General features: G+C 41.1%; 1 protein-coding gene and 1 non-coding gene across 3 annotated transcripts in view; both read right to left on the bottom strand.

Annotated features, from left to right (window-relative positions):
* The window catches only part of LOC106676141 (NACHT, LRR and PYD domains-containing protein 3-like), a 64951-nt gene that overhangs the window by 31785 nt on the left and 14102 nt on the right, over nt 1-19064 (bottom strand). The window contains exons 1-4 of one of the 2 annotated variants that reach the window (XM_076880862.1): nt 6089-6177; nt 1214-1329; nt 1028-1129; nt 410-511 (exon numbers count right to left, since the gene is read on the bottom strand). In XM_076880862.1, coding sequence (XP_076736977.1) covers nt 410-511; nt 1028-1129; nt 1214-1302 — 293 coding nt within the window. In that variant the 5' untranslated portion in view covers nt 1303-1329; nt 6089-6177. Of the gene's footprint in view, nt 1-409; nt 512-1027; nt 1130-1213; nt 1330-6088; nt 6178-19064 lie in introns of those variants that run through there. The other variant, XM_076880861.1, reaches the window with a different exon arrangement.
* LOC101468196 (uncharacterized) lies at nt 12238-16565 on the bottom strand. The gene is made up of 3 exons (XR_013096029.1): nt 14600-16565; nt 12442-12488; nt 12238-12281 (listed from the first exon to the last, which is right to left on the bottom strand). It is a non-coding gene; the product is annotated as an uncharacterized LOC101468196 (transcript).

Raw genomic sequence — 19064 nt, 5'->3', positions numbered from 1 at the left:
TCTATTTAACTTCTAGAAACTAAAGTCACTCTCCACTTTTCAGAAAATTCATTAAAAAAAAATAAAAGTCTAATCTGTTAAAATGTAGAAAGGAAAGTTTCCTCTCTGACTGACAGTGTTTGAGTCATTTTTGATGCTCTGAGTTTTATGAGGAAAATTTGTGCCACAAAGTTAGTGTTCCCTCTTCTAACTTCCAACAACATAAAGCACAACATGACTGATGGAAGAAAACATTCGCACGCGCATCACTTCCTGTTTGCTGAAGCGGATTTTCAGTTGTTTAGAAACCAAAAGCTTGTTTTTAAGAGACAGTTTAAAGGGGATTGAGGGAATGACGTGTTTGCACTGCAGTTTATATCAAACAACATCAAGCAGTTAAATCAAAGATTTCATGTTACTAACAGCTCACCTCTCTGCAGCAGACACAGGCTGATCTTTAAATTGAATGGGTTCACCCCTAGACCGTTCACTCCAAAAGGTCACACAGCTGGGTCCAGGTTCAGTTTGGATCCTGATAATTAAAGTTCAAATATTCAATCAAGGACTTGTCATTTTAGACATTATAATACTGACTTTAACTTGCATCTTTCTTGGTGACTGTTTTTTTTTTAAATCTATTAATGACATGATTCAACATAGTGTTTACACAGCTGGGTCCAGGTTCAAGTTCAGTAGGTCTCCTGTGGATCCTGTGAGAGAAGAATGTGCTTTTCATTTGCAGCCACAGAAGCTCATGAAGACTTAGAATACCTTCATCATCCCAAAGAGAAACTGCTTTGCAGCTGAGCATGAGCAGGAGGAAACTCCAAACTAAATTAAGAACAGAGCCCAACCCAGAGGTAAACACAGTCATTAAGACTGTGCATGACGACTGATTGACTACTGTGTGAGCAGCAGGAGTTTGAATGTTGGACCTGTTTTATAGAATAAAGGAATTCCTTGCTTAGTGACTTCCTTTGACCAGGAAACAACATCAAGCAGTTCATTTAAGTCAGACATCAAAGACTTTATGTTTATAACAGCTCACCTCTCTGCAGGAGACGCCTGCTTGACTTTAAAATGAATGTAGCGATCATTAGATGAGTCACTCTTACAGGACGCAGAGCTGGGTGGAGGTCCAGGCTGGTTCCTGTGAATAATGATGGAGCAGTGATGTGAGTGCTGAGCTGTGACATGGAGAAGAGTCATGGACAGTTAGAGATGGTCATCTCACCTCTGAGCTTTGGTCTGGCTCTCATGTTCCCCACACAGAGTGCTTTTAGAGGGAGGGACTCCCTCCTCTCTGTCCTCACACTGATCCATGCTGCTCAGCTCACACACACTTTCTACCTGCAGAGGAAACAAATCATTCACGTGCACATCAACTACTAAGATCAGGTGACTTCAAAGTGCAGTAAGTCATTCATTTGATGTGTTTGAAAACTTACCTTGGGATTTAGTGTATTGGGTGTAAAACTCAAAGTTAAAGTGGTGGGTGGGCTCATTTTGACAGAATATATAATATTTCATGAATGAATTAAATGCAGAGTGTAGACTTTCATTTATAGCATCTACACTGATGATAAAATTACCTAGTATGATTATTTTATCTGAACTCAGCACTGAATCAGATTAAAAACTGAGGAACAGCCAGGTGGACAATAGATTAAAAAAAAATTATTTGTTGAGTTACATAGTCAGGGTGAAAAATGCAAAAAAGTCAAGCTTTCAAATGGTGTACCCAAGTATTTGTAGAGTAATCAATATGCTGATCAGTTATTAAATAGTTTAATAACTAAAGAATCAGGCTTTCAAAGTGTTCAACCTCTTTGAATAAAAAGAATAATAAATAAAACATGTCAATTATAATAGCATTAATATAACAAAAATATAAGTAAAACTATTTGATGCCATAAAAGCTAAACAGTCACTGTAGCTATCAACACTTACTACAGCTACAAGCCAATATTATTTAGAAAAATCAATACATTGTGTTTATTATTATAGGGCAATAATAAATATTAAAAAGAAATAAAATGAACTGTTTAATACTTTACATTAACTATTTTAATAATTTAAATGTACAAAAAGTGTTTAATTCATAATAAATGTTTTAAAGCTAAATGTCCTCTTTTCTTCCCTTTTTAAAAAAAAAAAAAAAAGTCTCTCAGCCTAAGTTTCAGTTTTCTATTTTAATGGCCTGTGGAACAAAATGAGTACAAATGGTAAAAATTGTAAATGGTCTGTATTTGTATAGCACTTTACTACTCCCTAAGGACCCCAAAGCACTTGGCTACACCAAATCCTTTATACATGAATACAGTTTAATTAATATCATATTTTATTTATATTACACATGAATGTAACCTGCCAAATAATATAACCAAACACTTGAAATAAATATATCGAGAACACCCCATGCCCCCCGTAGACTAAGCCCTGCTTACTGCAGGTATCACTGCCACATAAAGTACCATGAGGTAGATCTTAAACATGATGCTATGCTGCTGTCTCCAAAAGTTGATTCGGTTCATCTGGACTGGGAGGTCAGTTCTTTAATCATAATTATGCAAATTCTCATGACCATTGATCAACAACCACTGACCAAAACCCATTGATCAAAGACCACTGATCAATCGCCATGAGGACCATTTGATGGGTGAAACTGGGGAGCCCATGGCACACCCATGTGCCAGGAGTCTAGCCGTCCATCTAAACAAAAGGCACTTAGACTAAAACTGACATAGATATGTTTATCCTGCCATAAAACAAAAAAACAGGTACGGCCTCTCCCATGCTCCCTGGATGTGGGTGTGAATGCCAGAGCACTCTGGAATGCACACAAAGTCTTTGCAGCCTATAAGGATCAAACCTCTACCAACATGACGTTGATTATAAAACTCTAAGCATATATGAGTAGATATTTCTACGCATAAATGACAATCAACAATACAGATCTAACAACAACACTACATCCAGATGAACAGAATTACCCATATGGAAAAGATATAGTAAAAACTTATATATGATTTACTCATGAAAGTGGCCACTTTCTCATTACTTTCATATATTGTTTTAGTAAGTATCCAAAACATACAAGTTTCATTATATAATTTTTCAAGGGATCTTATATCTGTTTTCACTCTTATATGCTTTTCATACAAGTTTCACACAAGACAGATACAAACTTTATAAGATTTATATATCTTTTTCATATGGGTAATTTTGGGAGATTTACTTTCCTGGATGATTGAGATGAATGCATGAAGGTGATACTGCTGTGCTCGGTTCATGACAAGTATTTGAGTCCAGACTTGCTGTGTGTTGTATTTAGAAAGAAACAAGCTGCTATCTGGAACGAGTCAGTGCTCTGCTTCTGATGGAAAAAGGGGTGATGAAATAATGGGTGATGCAGAGGAGGGGGATTTTGACAAAGAAAGTATAGTATAGAGATGGACCGATCCAATATTACGTATCGGTATCGGTCCGATACTGACCTAAATTACTGGATCGGATATCGGTGAGAAATAAAAGACGTAATCCAATCCATTAAATATATATATAAAAAATAAATAAATAAATCACAAAACTTGCAACACAGCGTAACTCGGCTCATAACCGTCACACGTCGCAGCAGTGTGGTCACGTGATAGAGCAGCTGCGTGTATTTGGAGCCTCGCTACCAAACCAGTATTTCATCTCCAAGGAAGTGATCCCAGAGAGAAGTAAAGCAAGTGTGTAAGTTCATCTCTGAGTGTTTGTAAAGCGTTCCCATGTTAAGCTTAACAACCGATATATGGAGCGACTGCCCCTCTCTCCGTCTCCTGCTGATACTTCAATTGTGAAACTGATTAATGATCAGCTGATCGGCTTTTCTGTCGTCTCTCTTCTTTGTTTTTGGCCCACTTTGCACCAGAAAGAGGAAACCAGCGGCTGAACAACAGCAGCACGTTTAAGCTTGATAAGCTGTTGTTAGAACTTATTTAATATTACTTTCTACACCAGGATCTTTTTCTACGTAGCTGATGCTGGTAACTGTGCAGGGGCGGATCTAGCAAAGTTTAGCCAGGGGGGCCGATAGGGCACGAACAGGGCAAAGGGGCACAAAGACATACTTTTCTTTCTTATTCTCATTTAAAATGTCTGGCTTTTAACCCTCTGGGGTCCAGGGTATAATTGGTCGTTTTTGACTACGTTTGATTTTACCTCTATATCTCACCTTTAAAATATGTTTATCTTGCCTTGTTTGGTATCATTATTTTCAGCACAACCTCAAATATCTGAATTTTCTTTTTCATTTTAGTATACTATATTAGCACAGTTGATCTAAATTCAGACAAAAAATTCAAAATCAGAGTAGAAAAAAGTTATATTTTTTACTGTAAAACCCACAAAAATGTTTAACGAATCATTTTCATAAATTGAAATGCAAATAGAAATTGTACATTTCTAAAAGAATATGCACAAGTTTTGCAAACAACAAAGTTATATGGTACTATTTACCTAAAAATGCAGCCAAGGCCTCGGGCGTTTTTTTATATAACCATTTAAATCTATTTACAGAACAATCAGCTGGGCTGCATCAAAGAAGGCACACAAATTATTTGTGCCAGTCCAAAAGAAGGTAGTTTGTGTTCAGTATAAGACAGAGGAGAACAGCACAGGCCTAAACCCTGCAGGTCTGACAGCAGGAGGAGCATCAGTCCAGTTTTTCATGTGGGAACAGCGTTTACACTGGAATCTGCCTTTGACGGCGTTTTTAGAGCAAATGTGACATTCAGCAGTATAACTGACACACAACACAAAACAATAACTACACAACAGACTAACTACAGCCTCCAAACACGCCACACGTCACTAATGTGTGACATATGAAAACTCGCTCTCTCTCTTTCTTTCGCTCGTCCGCTTTCCTTCTCAGGTGTCACTCCTAAAAACTTCCCCTTCTCCCTAAACAACTGATAAGGCCTAAACTGCCTTATCAGTTTTTTGATTGGCTGACATGGTAAACTCTAACACCAATAGGGAAGGGGTGTTTTTTCTTTTTTCACTCACAATCGGAGAGTGTTTGCTAGCGCTGTCTGTAGAAAACACCATTTTTACCGTCCTTCCCGCTCTAAATACCGCTGTTTTATTAAAAAAAAAAAAAAAAACATTGCGTGTATGTTTTATCATAACTCTGGTTTTACGTGGCCCATCGACACAATTCAAAAACTAGTATATAGTTTGAAGTCTGCACTTTCGACCCGAGTTGAAATGGAGAATAGCTTTAGTGTTGTTGTTTATTTAAACTTGAATATGAACTTATACAAAATGCAGCAAGATATTAAAAAAATTTTTATTGATTAAATAATAAATAAATATTAAAAAACACTATATCGGATTCATATCGGTCTCAGCAGATATCCAAATTTATGATATCGGTATTGGTATCGGACATAAAAAAGTGGTATCGTGCCATTTCTAGTATAGAATATAAGCATTCCTGACCATATTTACTCCAACTCACTTTTCAGAAACAACAAATACTCCAAACACTTTAAGAAAAAAAGTGTCTCTCGCTAAGGCAGAAAAAAATGTTTCTTTGATGAAACAAAGCAGAGCTCCACTAACAACTTTTCCTTTATCGAAAAGCAGCTTTTTTACTGTCTGTGTACAAACCAATCTTTATTTTAAACATAGCTTCTCAAAGCTCAACCCAAATACAGAAAAACATCATTGTCTCTCTCACACTGTGTGACTCACACCTGAACAATAAGGTTGTGTCACACCTGCCCTGCAGCTAAACTGCTCATGTGAGTTTGACTGTAAATAATAGTGGTCATATGATTTACAAGGAGAACAGGCCATGCCAAGTGTCTTCCTTGTCTGTGCCCGTCAGCATGGGACCAACTTCTCCAACTTCTCCTGTTATCAGATTTGTGAGCAGCAGCAGAAACAGAAACATAAAACCGTTTGATTCCAGTCAATCAACAACCAATAATCAAGTTTGAAGACAAACAGTGATCAAAGTTTGTCCTGGAATTGGAAGTGAACAACTGATCCAAACATCACAGAGCACAAAAAAGAAACAGTCAACCTGCTGAACTAGGAAACAAAGCAAACTTACAGTTTCTTCAAGTACACACACCAAGAACAAGCTCCACTCCACACCTGGACACTAAACACGGACACACAGGTGAGCTGCTTACTGGAAGGAGGCGGGACTTAATGCCTAAAGAGTGTGAGAGGGTCACACCTTCATGTGCAGGTTTACAAATATGTCATCTGACTGCTCAGACTGAACCTGTTTACCTGGTTAAAACCTGTAAAACTGGGTTTTCTGAGCTTCCTGCTTGAAAATGACATGTAGAAAATGAATTTAGTATTTTTTTTTCTTACAATCTGACTAAACTAAATTTAAAAGTAGAATGGGAGGCAGAGCCTTCAGTTTTCAGGCCCCTCTTCTGTGGAACCAGCTTCCAGTTTGGATTCGGGAGACAGACACTATCTCTACTTTCAAGATTAGGCTTAAAACTTTCCTTTTTGCTAAAGCATATAGTTAGGGCTGGACCAGGTGACCCTGAATCCTCCCTTAGTTATGCTGCAATAGACACAGGCTGCCGGGGGATTCCCATGATGCATTGAGTTTTTCCTTTCCAGTCACCTTTCTCACTCACTATGTATTAATAGACCTCTCTGCATTGAATCATATCTGTTATTAACCTCTGTCTCTCTTCCACAGCATGTCTTTATCCTGTCTTCCTTCTCTCACCCCAACCGGTCGCAGCACATGGCCCCGCCCCTCCCTGAGCCTGGTTCTGCTGGAGGTTTCTTCCTGTTAAAAGGGAGTTTTTCCTTCCCACTGTCACCAAAGTGCTTGCTCATAGGGGGTCATATGATTGTTGGGTTTTTCTCTGTATCTATGAAGCGCCTTGAGGCGACTTTTGTTGTGATTTGGCGCTATATAAATAAAATTGAATTGAACTGAATTAAACAATCTTGGCATCAAAATAAAGCTAACACTTGTGAGATTTGATCAGAGGTGTAAATACTACAGCAGATGTGACTGTGTCAGAGTTCCTGAGGCTGCAACATAAAACTATTGTAGATTTTCTTCAACTAAGTTATTTTTTATTTTATTTTATTTAACAAGTAGGGTGACCATATTTAATTTCCAAAGGAAGAATACACTTGGCCCAGTCATAATGAACTTTAATTATACTGTTTGCTTAAAGAAGTTTTTAATATAAAAATGATGCTTTCTCTGTACGGTTAATGAATCGTGAAATTTAAAAAAAAAAAACGTCTTATAGGCTTTTCAAGTCAACAAGTTAAAAAAAGAAGACTTTTGGTCACCAATATATAGCCACTTTGAAAATATGATTCACTTCCCATTTAACCAGGAATCAACATGTGAACATTATCTGTGCAAGTAATGATGCTGCTGAAGTGAAACCATGGAAAATTACAGCACTGTTAATGACTACATAGCCATTTGGCACATTTTGCCAATGTGATGGTGTGATGCATTTTGTAATGGTGATTTATTATGTCAGAATCAGAATACATTATTGATCTCTCGCTCTCTCTTTACTAGTCCCCCCTAGGGACCCCAAAGCGCTTTACACACCCAGTCATCCACCCATTCACACACACATTCACACACTGGTGGAGGCAAGCTACAGTTGTAGCCACAGCTGCCCTGAAGAAGTAACTATATAATTAATTGCCCAGCACTGGTCATTATAGACTGTATTTTGCAGACAGAGTTACAGGACTCTTTCCCAGACCACAGACTCATAATACAAGTCAGAGCTTTATTAAGAAAAAATAAAAAGGAATGAAAGAAAAAAAAGATGCGTTTTCAAAATTGGAATTGGAAACATAAATGTAAATGCTGTAATTTGATTATTTTAATGAACCATGTAACTTGGATGGATTCGATGCTGGCCCGACGACAGTGCACACCTCTGCTGTTGCTCACCCTGGTCCAAGGGATCGCTCAGAGAGTTTGTGTGTTTGCTCAGACACATGAAAAATTAGAGGGAACATTGGTTGGTGCCAACCTGCAATAGAAATGTGAGATTAACTAAATATTTAGAATTGTGTGATTTGAAATGTAAATAGATGCTGTGTTACTGTAGGTGACAATATGTCATGATATTGTATATATTATATGTTTGTTACGTCTCCTCGAGGGCAGGAGGGGATAACACAACAACTCCGGAAACTCGGTACAGGTGTTATGAAAAAGGTTTAATGGCAGCGCTCTCACAAAATAAATAACCTAGATTCAAACAACAAATGTGGGGGAGAAAGGGACAGTTAGGTTGTGCCAAAAAAACACCAAAAAGACAAAACCAAAACTTAGCTGAGCTATTATCCTAGAAAAGCAACAAACAGGAGAGAAAGACCCTAAACCTCAACTTAAAACAAGCTCAAAATTACATGGGTGGCACCAACCTACTTACCTAGTGTTTCTAACAAAAAGACTCTATGTGAGTAAGTGTATGGGGTCCCCAAACTTACCTAGACCACTTTACTCTAGTGATGGGACGTTCTGTATCGAGGCTTCGGAGCGTGTGTCGAGTAATGGAGGGGGCGTTTCCGCGAAGCGCGTATCGAGGCTTGCTTCATTTATGGGAGGAGCTGAAAATGATGACGTCCGAAGCCTCGCTGCCCGGCTGTACCACGTGACTGGTTCATGAAGTGGTTCGAACTTTGCCGCGAGATATGACAGCGATATAAACCCCTCAGACTTCATTCAAAAATGTGGGTGTTTGATGGAGAGTTGCGGTTAGTGAGAGTTTGGAGACAGTTTGGAGGTTTATGAGAGTGAGGAGAGAAAGTCAGGAGAGAATGGAGCCAGCTAAGAAGAGGAGGATGTCCTCCCCTGTGTGGGAACATTTTGATCTTATTCCTCCCAACAAGGTATGTAAATTTCTACAGAAGATGTATTTTCATGATACTGATGGTGCAATACAATTTATGTTGAGCTGTCTTGACTTTTGTACAAGGTGAAGTGTTTGCTATGTGCCAGGGAGCTGGGATATGACAACAACACCTCATCCATGCTTAGGCACTACAGAGCTTTGCATGAGAATAAGGGGGACACCGATTGTGGAGCAAGACCAGGTGAGCCATCAAATGCAATGATAATATAGGATGCAGTAATGTTACTAAATGATATAACAATATTATACAACTGTTATAAGTTACGTGTGTGATATTTATATTTGTGCTTTATCTTTATTGTCTTTCCTCAGGAGAACAATCTCAAATAGATGAAGACCTGGTTAGCATGGTGATTGAGGACTCACAGCCAGTTAGCATTGTGGAGGACAAAGGATTCAAAAGATTTGTTAAATCATTAAATCCTAGCTATGTTCTCCCCACTAAAAAGGTCATAAAAGCAGTGAAAATTTAGTTTTTACAGAATAAAATGTGAACAGGCAGGACTGAGGCTCAGTGTGTAGCTGTCCATACCTCAACGTTACAAAAGCACAACTACTGTCCACACCCCAACCACACCTCACCTCACAGTAAATGATCATTTCCATTTCAAGCATTTCCAAATAATCATTTCCCATACTGCCACTATAAATATACACAGTGTACTGCTATCACTACAATATACATGTTTTACACACTCCTTTTGTTGTTGACATTTACAGGCTGTGTGCAAAATGCCACACTCTTCAAATTCATGCCAGCTATTATTTTTACGTCCAGTAGGTGTCCTGCTAGAGCAAATGAAGCTTCAAGAAGCTTTGCGTTGGGGTGAACCAATTGGATGAAAAGCTTCAGTGCTTCATGGGGCTTCATCTGCCCATCACTACTTTACTCCCACCACAATCATCAAACAAAAGACAGCCTGCAGAGAACCATCACACATGTCCCAAACAATTCAAAGGCAGGAAGAGAGCCACACCCAGCCACAGGTGAGTCTCCTTATCAAGGTGTGCACTCCTTGATTGCCCAATCAGGGCATCCCTCCTCTAATTAGTTGGACGTCCCCAGATTGACATCAGCCTGCAGTCTGTGACCTAAGGGAACGGCAAACAAAAGGAGAGGGAAAGAAAACATGCAGCCTGCAGACATGTAACAATGTTACACACACATAACATAACATAATGTAATGTCTTCATATTTCTGGCAGGTGATTGTGGGAAAACGTGATTAACATATTTTTCTTGTTTGTGGATGAAAAAAGTAACGCTTATCAGGCTAAATAATTACTCGTCCTGTATCGACAGACAGAAGAGGGTCCCAGGGCCCAGGTCCATATCAGTACTGTGTGGCTACTACTGGCATGTCCATCGAACTGGAGGTACTCCTGGAAAGTTGAGAAAGTCTCTATATTGATACAAAAATGTGACACAACAATTTCAGATAGAAAATAGTGTGAGTGGTGAGAGAAAGATTTTTTTGTGTGTGTGTATTGTTGAGAATGTTCAGAAAAAACGGCAATTATAGATTAGAAAAAAATGGACAACAGTCATTCACAGTTATAGTTTAATGACTTTTCAAATGTCGAGTGTTTATATGAAAATAATTGTAATAAAGAGTTGGAAATACATACATACAACAGTCTCAAGTTTATTACATAAAACTGAAAAGCATGATAAATACAACAATCTATAATTCAATTTTATTTAATTTCATTTTATTTTATCTATACAGCGCCAAATCACAACAACAGTCACTTCAAATTGTAAAGTAGGACTTACAATAATACATGTAAAGAAAAACCCAACAATCATTTTACCCCCTATAAGCAAGCACTTTGGTGACAGTGAAAAGGAAAAAAACCTCAAGCAGTATCAGGCCCAGGGGCAGCCTGATAGTTAAACTTAGTTTTTGCACTTGGTAAAGCAGAGATGCTGATCATTTTATTAAACATGAAAGAATTTAGACAGTTTTGAACTCTTAGTGATGCAACAGTGTTTTTTCAACTTTAGAACTGGAAGCAGAGTTTGGACCCGGATGGATCCTCGAGGCTCCTCACTATGATAGCCATAATGATTCATCAAGGTGTGCATCTTCGTAGCTTACCAAAGTCGAACTTTTTTTGAAAGATTTTTTAGCGCCGTGTACCACATAAAATCGGTTGGGGTCAGTAAGCACAACCAGAATTCATGCTCAAGGCACACCAGATTATAAGACGTGCTGTGGATTTCTGAGAAAATGAAAGAATTTTAAGTGGGCCTTATATAGTTTCAAATGAGGACTGAAGCCTTTGCTGTTTATTAGATCAGCCGCATGTATTATGATCTCTCAATACAATCATATTCTGGCTATAACTGCACTTAAAATCTATTGAGCCAATCATTTCGGCTTATATAGCCGAAACATTTTCAAATGATGACCTTCCAACAATGAGTGAAACAGTAAGAGCATGTAGAGAGTGTGGAAACATCCCATTAAGAAAGAGAAATCAACTTTGTTTCAATGAGCTCAGACTTGTTGAAAATGCAGAGGAGCTGGTTGTGAACTGAGCTTCACAGAAACACAGCATATTGATATTCACTTTGAAGCTTTGAGTGGAAAAAGACAGAAAAAACAACATGTGGATCCTGTAATAATGGGAGCTTCCATCTTTAAAGGACTGAAGAGGAAGAAGTTTACAAGGAATCATTTAGAACAGTTTCAAACATCAACTGACTGAATGTATGAATCTGAAAATGTGTTTCTGAGCATAAGAGACAGACATGAACAGACTGAACTATCTGTTCAACAGTCAGAGTGTTTCTCTAACAAGAGACACTCTTTACACTCCACTCAGCACAGAGTCACTGAGGAATCAGAACTATCAGGCCAGAGTGTAAACCCAGGATAAAGAGTTTCAGTGAATGTGGTGTTGAAGGTGTGGAGGTGGATCAGAGTGTCAGAGGAGACTCTGTAGAAGGACAGAGTGCCAGCAGGACAGTCCACATACACTGCTACTCTGTTAGAGACAGAGGAGGAGGAGGAGGAGATGGATGTTCTTTTTCCATTATACCAGACAGAACGAGGACCATCATCAGAGCAGCTCAGACTCCAGGACTGATCATTGCATCCAAACCTACAGTCTTTACTGCCTCCTTTCCTTCTGATTCTTTTGTAACTCACTGATATAAAAATGTGTCCTCTCCACTCGACCTCCCAGTAGCAGAGGCCAGTCAGACCATTTCTACAAAGCAGCTGAGGATAAAAATCAAATCTGTCTGGATGATCAGGATATGACTGAACCTCCTTGTCATATGTCACCTTCCTGTTGTTGTTAGACAGTTTGAGGTTTGTGTTCACTGTGTTTGTGTCGATTGTGAGTTGACAGGAATCTGATGGAGAGAACAAACAATCCAGCTGCAGTTATTGATCCATCATCTGTTCATTGATTGACACTTTGATGATGACAGTCAGGATGAGTGATGTGACAGTTTGAAGATGGTTGAATGTGTGTTGCTTTGTTTTCATCAATCACATTAAAAACACACTTACACTTTCTCAGACCTGGTCTCAACCATTGGCCCCCAGCAGGCTCCACCCTGAAAGGAGAAAGGAAAGAAAGGAGACCAGATCAGACCAGCACAGTCTCTTTCAGCATGCACACATGGACACTGCATCGCTCTCATACACATACTGTTAGACACTAATAAAGGAACACTCCTACATTTTCATTGTCGTCATTATCTTTATATTCCTCTTCTGTTTAGCTAAAAAGAACACCTCCTTGCCTTTGCTGCCAGCTGTTTTCTTCTCTTAGTGTCAGTGTGGTTACTGTAGATGACCTCTGACCTTTGAGTGAGTGCAGCATTTTAATGTGTTTTAATACTACCTGAAACCTGTTCATCTTGTGATTTGTCCACATGCACACAGAGAAATTTCTGCCTCTTTCATGATATTCCAATCAGCACATTAGAAACTATTATCAGCTATCTGTCTACATTTGTGTGACTGGGATAAAGAGAGATTGAAGTGAAGGGGTAAAGTGTCTTAATATATGTCTTAACATTAAAAATGATCAAAGTCCCAAAAAATTGGTTTTCCCTAACCCTAATAAAAAAGCATTTTCATTCTTAATGAAATATAAATAAAATGACAAGTTTGATCATCATGAGAAATGTTTGAGTAGTAAAATGGACCGTTCTAATATCTGAATTTTGTGTTTTCAGACATGATACAGCTTCAGGCTTTTCCACTTGTGTGGAGGAAAGTAGGAAGATAAGAACTATATCCCCAAGTTATCATACTCCAAATGGACCATGTTCAGCATCTCCATTGCCGAAGCTGCTGCACTGAGTTGCGGCCGGAAGGTGTTTGGTTTCTGTCGTGGTGGTAACCCCCCAACCAAATGTTGGACACCAGACGTGAAGAAGGAGTCCTATCAGGCTTGGTTGGCCTGTGGGACTTCGGAGGCAGCTGACAGGTAACGGCAGTCCAAGCTGAACGCGGCATGAGCAGTGGCTCAAGCAAAAACACAGATGTTGGAGGAGCTCGGAGAGGCCAAGGAAAAAGACTTTCGGACTGCCTCACAAAAATTCTGGCAACCCATCAAGTGACTCGGGAGTGGAAAGCGGTGCTCTACCTGCACTGTGTATAGGTGGACCGCTGCTGACTTAGACTGAGAAAATTGTCGGGCGGTGGAAGGAATACTTCGAGGACGTCCTTAATTCCACTGGCACGTCTTCTGTGGAGGAAGAAGAGTCTTGGGATGACCCCCCCCCCAACCTCTGGGGGTGAGGTCACAGAAGGCAGTTAAACAACTCCTTGGTGGCAGTTGTGGCTGAGGTGAGGCTCTGGATGTTGTAGGGCTGTCCTGCCTGACATGCCTCTGCAATGTTGCGTGGAGATCAGGGGCAGAACCCCTTGACTGGCAGACCAGGGCGGTGGTCCCCATTTTTAAGAAGGGAGACCAGAGGATGTGTTCCAACTACAGGTGATCACACTCCTCAGCCTCCCTGGGAAAGTCTATGCCAATGTGTGAGAAAGGAGAGTCTGTCTGTTAGTCAAACCTCAGACACAGGAGGAACAATGCAGTTTTCTTGATACTGCAGGTACTTGAGGGCGCATGGAAGTCTGCCCAACCAGCCTGTTTGTGTTTTGTGGACTTCGACAAGGCATTCAACCGTGTCCCTTGGTGTTTTCTGTGGGAGGTGCAGCTGGGGTGTCTGGCCCATTGCTACGGGCCATTCGATCCCTATACAACTGTTGCCAGAGCTTGGTTTGCATAGCTGGCAATAAGCCAATAAGCAACAATAGAGGCCAGTGTAAAACTATACCAGCACACTGCACATATGGCAACTGCCATATTATAATGTTGCAAGCAATCCCAAACTCCTGTCTTCTGTACTCCAATGTGCAGTAAGAAATCTATTATCCTCAACAGTTCTTTCCAGGAACATCATCTGAACAATTTTCAGTATAAACTGGCTGGTCCTGTCATAACTTTTTCTGGCATCACATGTTGCACAAATCTTTAAGCCACATTTAAACTGTTTGCTTGTCATATACTGTTTGTGTGTTTCTCCAGATATCACAGGATGTCTGATTCTTGATATGGAACTCATTTTCTGCATGAATCAACAAAAAGGCTAAGTTAAGGAGAGAGGAAATGTTTTTTAACAATTTCTCCTTTTTCAGGAGGGTTTTTGCATACCTGAGAGCTTCCAGTCTCTTGTGTAGTTGCTTCTCTTCAGGGAACCGGTGCTTAATTCCTGTAAATGCATCTTAAATCATAATTGGTCCATTAAACATTTGACAATGTTCTAACTAGCAAATCAAATCAATTCATGTTACTTTAGCAGTATGAGGGCTCTGGTCCCCCACAAGCATTGTGTTTTTTGGGCCTGTTGCAGTCTTAACCTAATTCTATCTGTAATTTTTGTTTTGTCAAATGACTATCAATGTGATGGCCATCATCATGACTACATATTACTAACACGAGTTAGTCATCCTGTTTCATTCTAAAAAATTAACCCAGTCAATCAACAACAACAACAAACTTTATTTATATAGCACATTTAAAAACCAGTGGTGTACCAAAGTGCTTAACATGCAAGAGGGTAAGATGAAGTAACAAGGAAGGATGAGGGCTATGGCAAGGTACCAAAATGTGCTAGCAGGTTGAATGGAATTAAAACACACGAAGGCAAAAGAATTGCATATAAAAGCATAAAAGAAGGCTAAGTGTAGAGGATAAAACAGACAATTTTTTTATTTTTTTATTTATTTATTTATTTTTGTCCCGTTTGGATCTATAGCCATCAGAATTGTTGTCTTAAGGCCAAGAAAGATGCCAAGCGGATTTATTTTATCAAGTGGATCATCGTGGCCTTGCCATATTGGTCCATTTGATTGACCTTTATTATAATTATGAGTTTTTTATTTTCAGTTGTTACAAACGGGACAGACATGACTGTGGGATAGGACAGGGGGAAAGAATGAAAGAGAGGGAGAGAAAGAAAACCAAAGGGGAGAAGAGACAGTGAGAAGGGGGGGAAGAGAGAAAAAACAAACAAACAAACAAAAAAAACAAAACTCCTGGGTCACCTGTATGGAGAGAAAAAAAAACAGAAGAGAAAGCAAACAACAAAGAGCAACATAATAAGAAAGAAAAAAAAGCACCATCACAATAAACTAGCTAGCAATAGATATCAATAGTTACTAAATAATAAACGATATTGTGCAGCACGCAAGATAGACAGCGCACAATGTGCTTTGAGGCAGCAGCCAAGAAAGCTGTAGTCCACGTCTGTGAATACCCGTGTGTACACCTGTGTGCATACCTGTGTGGATCAGCATGCTTGCATTCCAAAGGTTTCTCCATGTAATGATCTGCTAGGGAGTGTGGGGGAGCCACAGCCCCGTCCTTTATGGTATCAAGCAGGTATGGAGGAGATCAAAACTCCAGACATCCAGAGGCCCCCAGAGCACAAGAGACCAAGGAAGACCCACAGAGGGGCAGCCGCGCCACTGTTCTAGTAAGAGCTGAGGAGAGTCCCAGATGAGGGCTCATTCAGCAGCCGCGGAGCAGAAGCCAGGGGGAGCTGCAGTGACCTGCCCGTGAGCTCCGCCGGCAGCCAGCTGTGCCTGAGTGACCGAGCCCCAGGCCGAGAGGCCGGGGGCACCCCACCTCCGAAATGGCCCGAGCGAGCCCCAATAAGCGGCCGCCAAGGAGTGAGCCGGTGTGTACCCGGACGCCCACCCCCAGACACAAAGAACCACCAACGCACCGACACCTGAGGGAGTCCGCCACCGGCAGGGGAAGTGGTGGTGGGTGGAGATAGGCCTCCAAACCTTGGAGGGCCTGAGATGTCCCCAGAGAGGTGGCGTCTGATACCCAACCTGACATATAGACACAGACATACAGGCACACACAGACACAAACATCCATTCCCACCCTCATGCTCTCATATGCACTTACACCACACTCAACCGACGTGGAGACAGACATAAAGAGACGCTGTACACACAATCACACTCCCCAAGCGTACTCTACCAACCGGGTCTAGGTACCCCTGCCCCTGGAGGGGGGAACTGCACCCAGACCCAGGTGGTGTTACCCTTTTCCCTGCGGTGGGGAGAGGCAGACCGCCCCGACTCCGCAGCAGCAGGGAGGCCCCACACCCCAGACCCCAGTCGGACGGCCAACTCCTCCTAGCCCCCCCGCTCCAGCAGGCCGCAGAGAACGGGGGTGAGAGAAGACTCCAAACCTCCCTCCACCCGCTCATTGTAGTGTTGATGTATGTGTGTTCTAAGGTGCAATTAAAACCCAGGAGGGCATGGAACTACCTGCCAGAGAGCAGCAGGTAAGCGCATAGTCCCTCCTGCTAGCCCTCAATGTCTACGTGTATTTAAAATTGAGAGGTGGGCAACGATGCCAGGGGTGAGGTGTACACCTTGATGGTAACTTGGACTCCGTGTATCGTGCCCACCCCCAAGATCCTATATGTATGTGTAATGAGGGTGTGAGTAATGTGAATGTCTAAGTTGTGGGATAAAATTGAGGCAGAGGCAGCCAGAAGGGGACAGAGGGGGGGGTAGCCTCCTCTGCACCCTGGTGACATACCCCTACTCCAAGGCCCTGTCAAGTCAAAATTTTTTTAAAATGAATTAAAAGCCAAAGATAAGAATAAGTGTTAAGCTAACTATCAAGCAATCGTTAACTGGTAGAAAAGGTGAGGCTAAATAAGTGGGTTTTTAACCGCGATCTGAAGGAATGGATGGAATCAGACTCGCGTATAGCGATGGGGAGGTTATTCCATAAATCGGGTGCAGCCAAGGCAAACGCGTGGTCACCTCTATTCTTCAGCGAAGATCTCGGCAGTACCAAGAGTGACTGGGAAGATGATCTTAATGCTCTAGTAGGGGTGTATGATCTAAGTAGCTCAATGAGGTAGCTTGGCGCTATATTGTTAATAATTCGGAATGGTAAGCAGCAGGATTTTGAATTGAATGCGGTACTTCACGGGAAGCCAATGCAGATCAGCAAGAACAGGGGTAATAGAGACACGCCGCCCACTACCAGTAAGGAGACGAGCAGCTGCGTTCTGAACAATTTGGAGTCTATGGAGGAGAGTAGAGTTAGACCGAAGTAAAGTGAGTTGCAATAATCCAACCTAGATGTCACAAAGGCGTGGATAAGCTTTCCAAGGTCCCTATGTGGAACATTATGTCTGGCCTTGCTAATAAGATGCAATTGATGGAAACAAGATTTAATAACAGAGGACACTTGTTTATCGAACTTAAAAGAGCTATCCAAAAATACACCCAGGTCACTAACAGTGTCAGTGAGGAAACTGTTAAAGGAACCGAGGGAATTCACGAAGTTGGCTACGGGGGACTCTACTGTCAAAGACGGTAATTTCCGTTTTCCTGTCGTTTAGATTAAGAGAGTTACCTACATCTGTATGTCGTCGACATAACAATGATGTGTGATGTTATACTTCTCAAAGATTGCGCCTAAGGGGAGCATATACAGTGAGAAGAGCAGGGGGCCAAGGACAGATCCTTGAGGCACACCGCAGGAAACAGGTGCAGCAGAGGAGAAATAAGGGCCAAAATTGATCGAGAAGGACCAATTAGAGAGGTATGACTTAAACCAATCTAGGGCGGCACCTCCAATGCCAACTGTGTGTTCAAGCCTCGCTAATACGATGTTATGATCTACCATATCAAAGGCCGAGGATAGATCTAATAGGACCACGATTGAAGAGCGTCCGGAGTCAGCAATCAGAAGGAGATCATTGAGGACTCTGAGCAAGGCCGTTTCAGTACTATAACAGGGTTTGTAAGTGGACTGAAATTTATCATAAATGGCATTCGCATCCAAATATGGCTGGAGTTGTGAAAGAACGATCCTCTCCAGTGTTTTGGACAGGAATGGAAGGTTAGAGATCGGCCTATAGTTCCCAAGATCGTTATGATCAAGGTTCCTTTTTTTAAGAACGGGCTGGACAACAGCGCGTTTGAAGGCTAAAGGAACAGAGCCTGCAAGTAGAGATATATTCATTAGAGATAGGATGCTGGGTCCAATTACACTGAAGCAGTCCTTAACTAAACGAGATGGAAGGATATCATAAGCAGGAGAGGTGTTCTTTGATTGGTCAATAAGTTGCTTGAGAGTATGGAGTGACACCGGCTCAAACTGTTGAAATGATGATGAACAACCAGGGGTGGGAATAAAACTCGACACTGAGGGGAGCGAGAACTTAAGCTGTAAAACTTTACGAATAAAATGAGTTAAAAAAATTTTCACAGAGAGCAGGAGAGCATGCCAGTGGCATTTCAGGACAGGGGTTAACCAATGAATTGAAAACATTCATGGTCTCAACTATGTTTTTGTGTGTGTAGAGCATTTGGGGGGTTAAGCGAGGGGAGATTACCTTTTTGTGAGCAGGAAGTCACACAAATGCACCCATATCCACACACACTCACTCACCTGCACATATATACAGACTTACAGAGACACACATACACACACACACACACACACACTCAGTGCCCCCCCCCATGGACCATGTTGGGGGGGGGGGGGGGGGGGGGGGGTTGCAGTGAGTGTTTGTGTAAACTGTGTCACAGACTAAATGGTTGCAGGGGAAGCTGGTTTTTTGGAGTGGTCT

This window comes from Maylandia zebra, unplaced genomic scaffold, assembly GCF_041146795.1.
Source record: "Maylandia zebra isolate NMK-2024a unplaced genomic scaffold, Mzebra_GT3a scaffold01, whole genome shotgun sequence".
Taxonomy (NCBI): Eukaryota; Metazoa; Chordata; class Actinopteri; order Cichliformes; family Cichlidae; genus Maylandia; species Maylandia zebra.
This window is presented reverse-complemented; position numbering and strand designations above follow the sequence as displayed.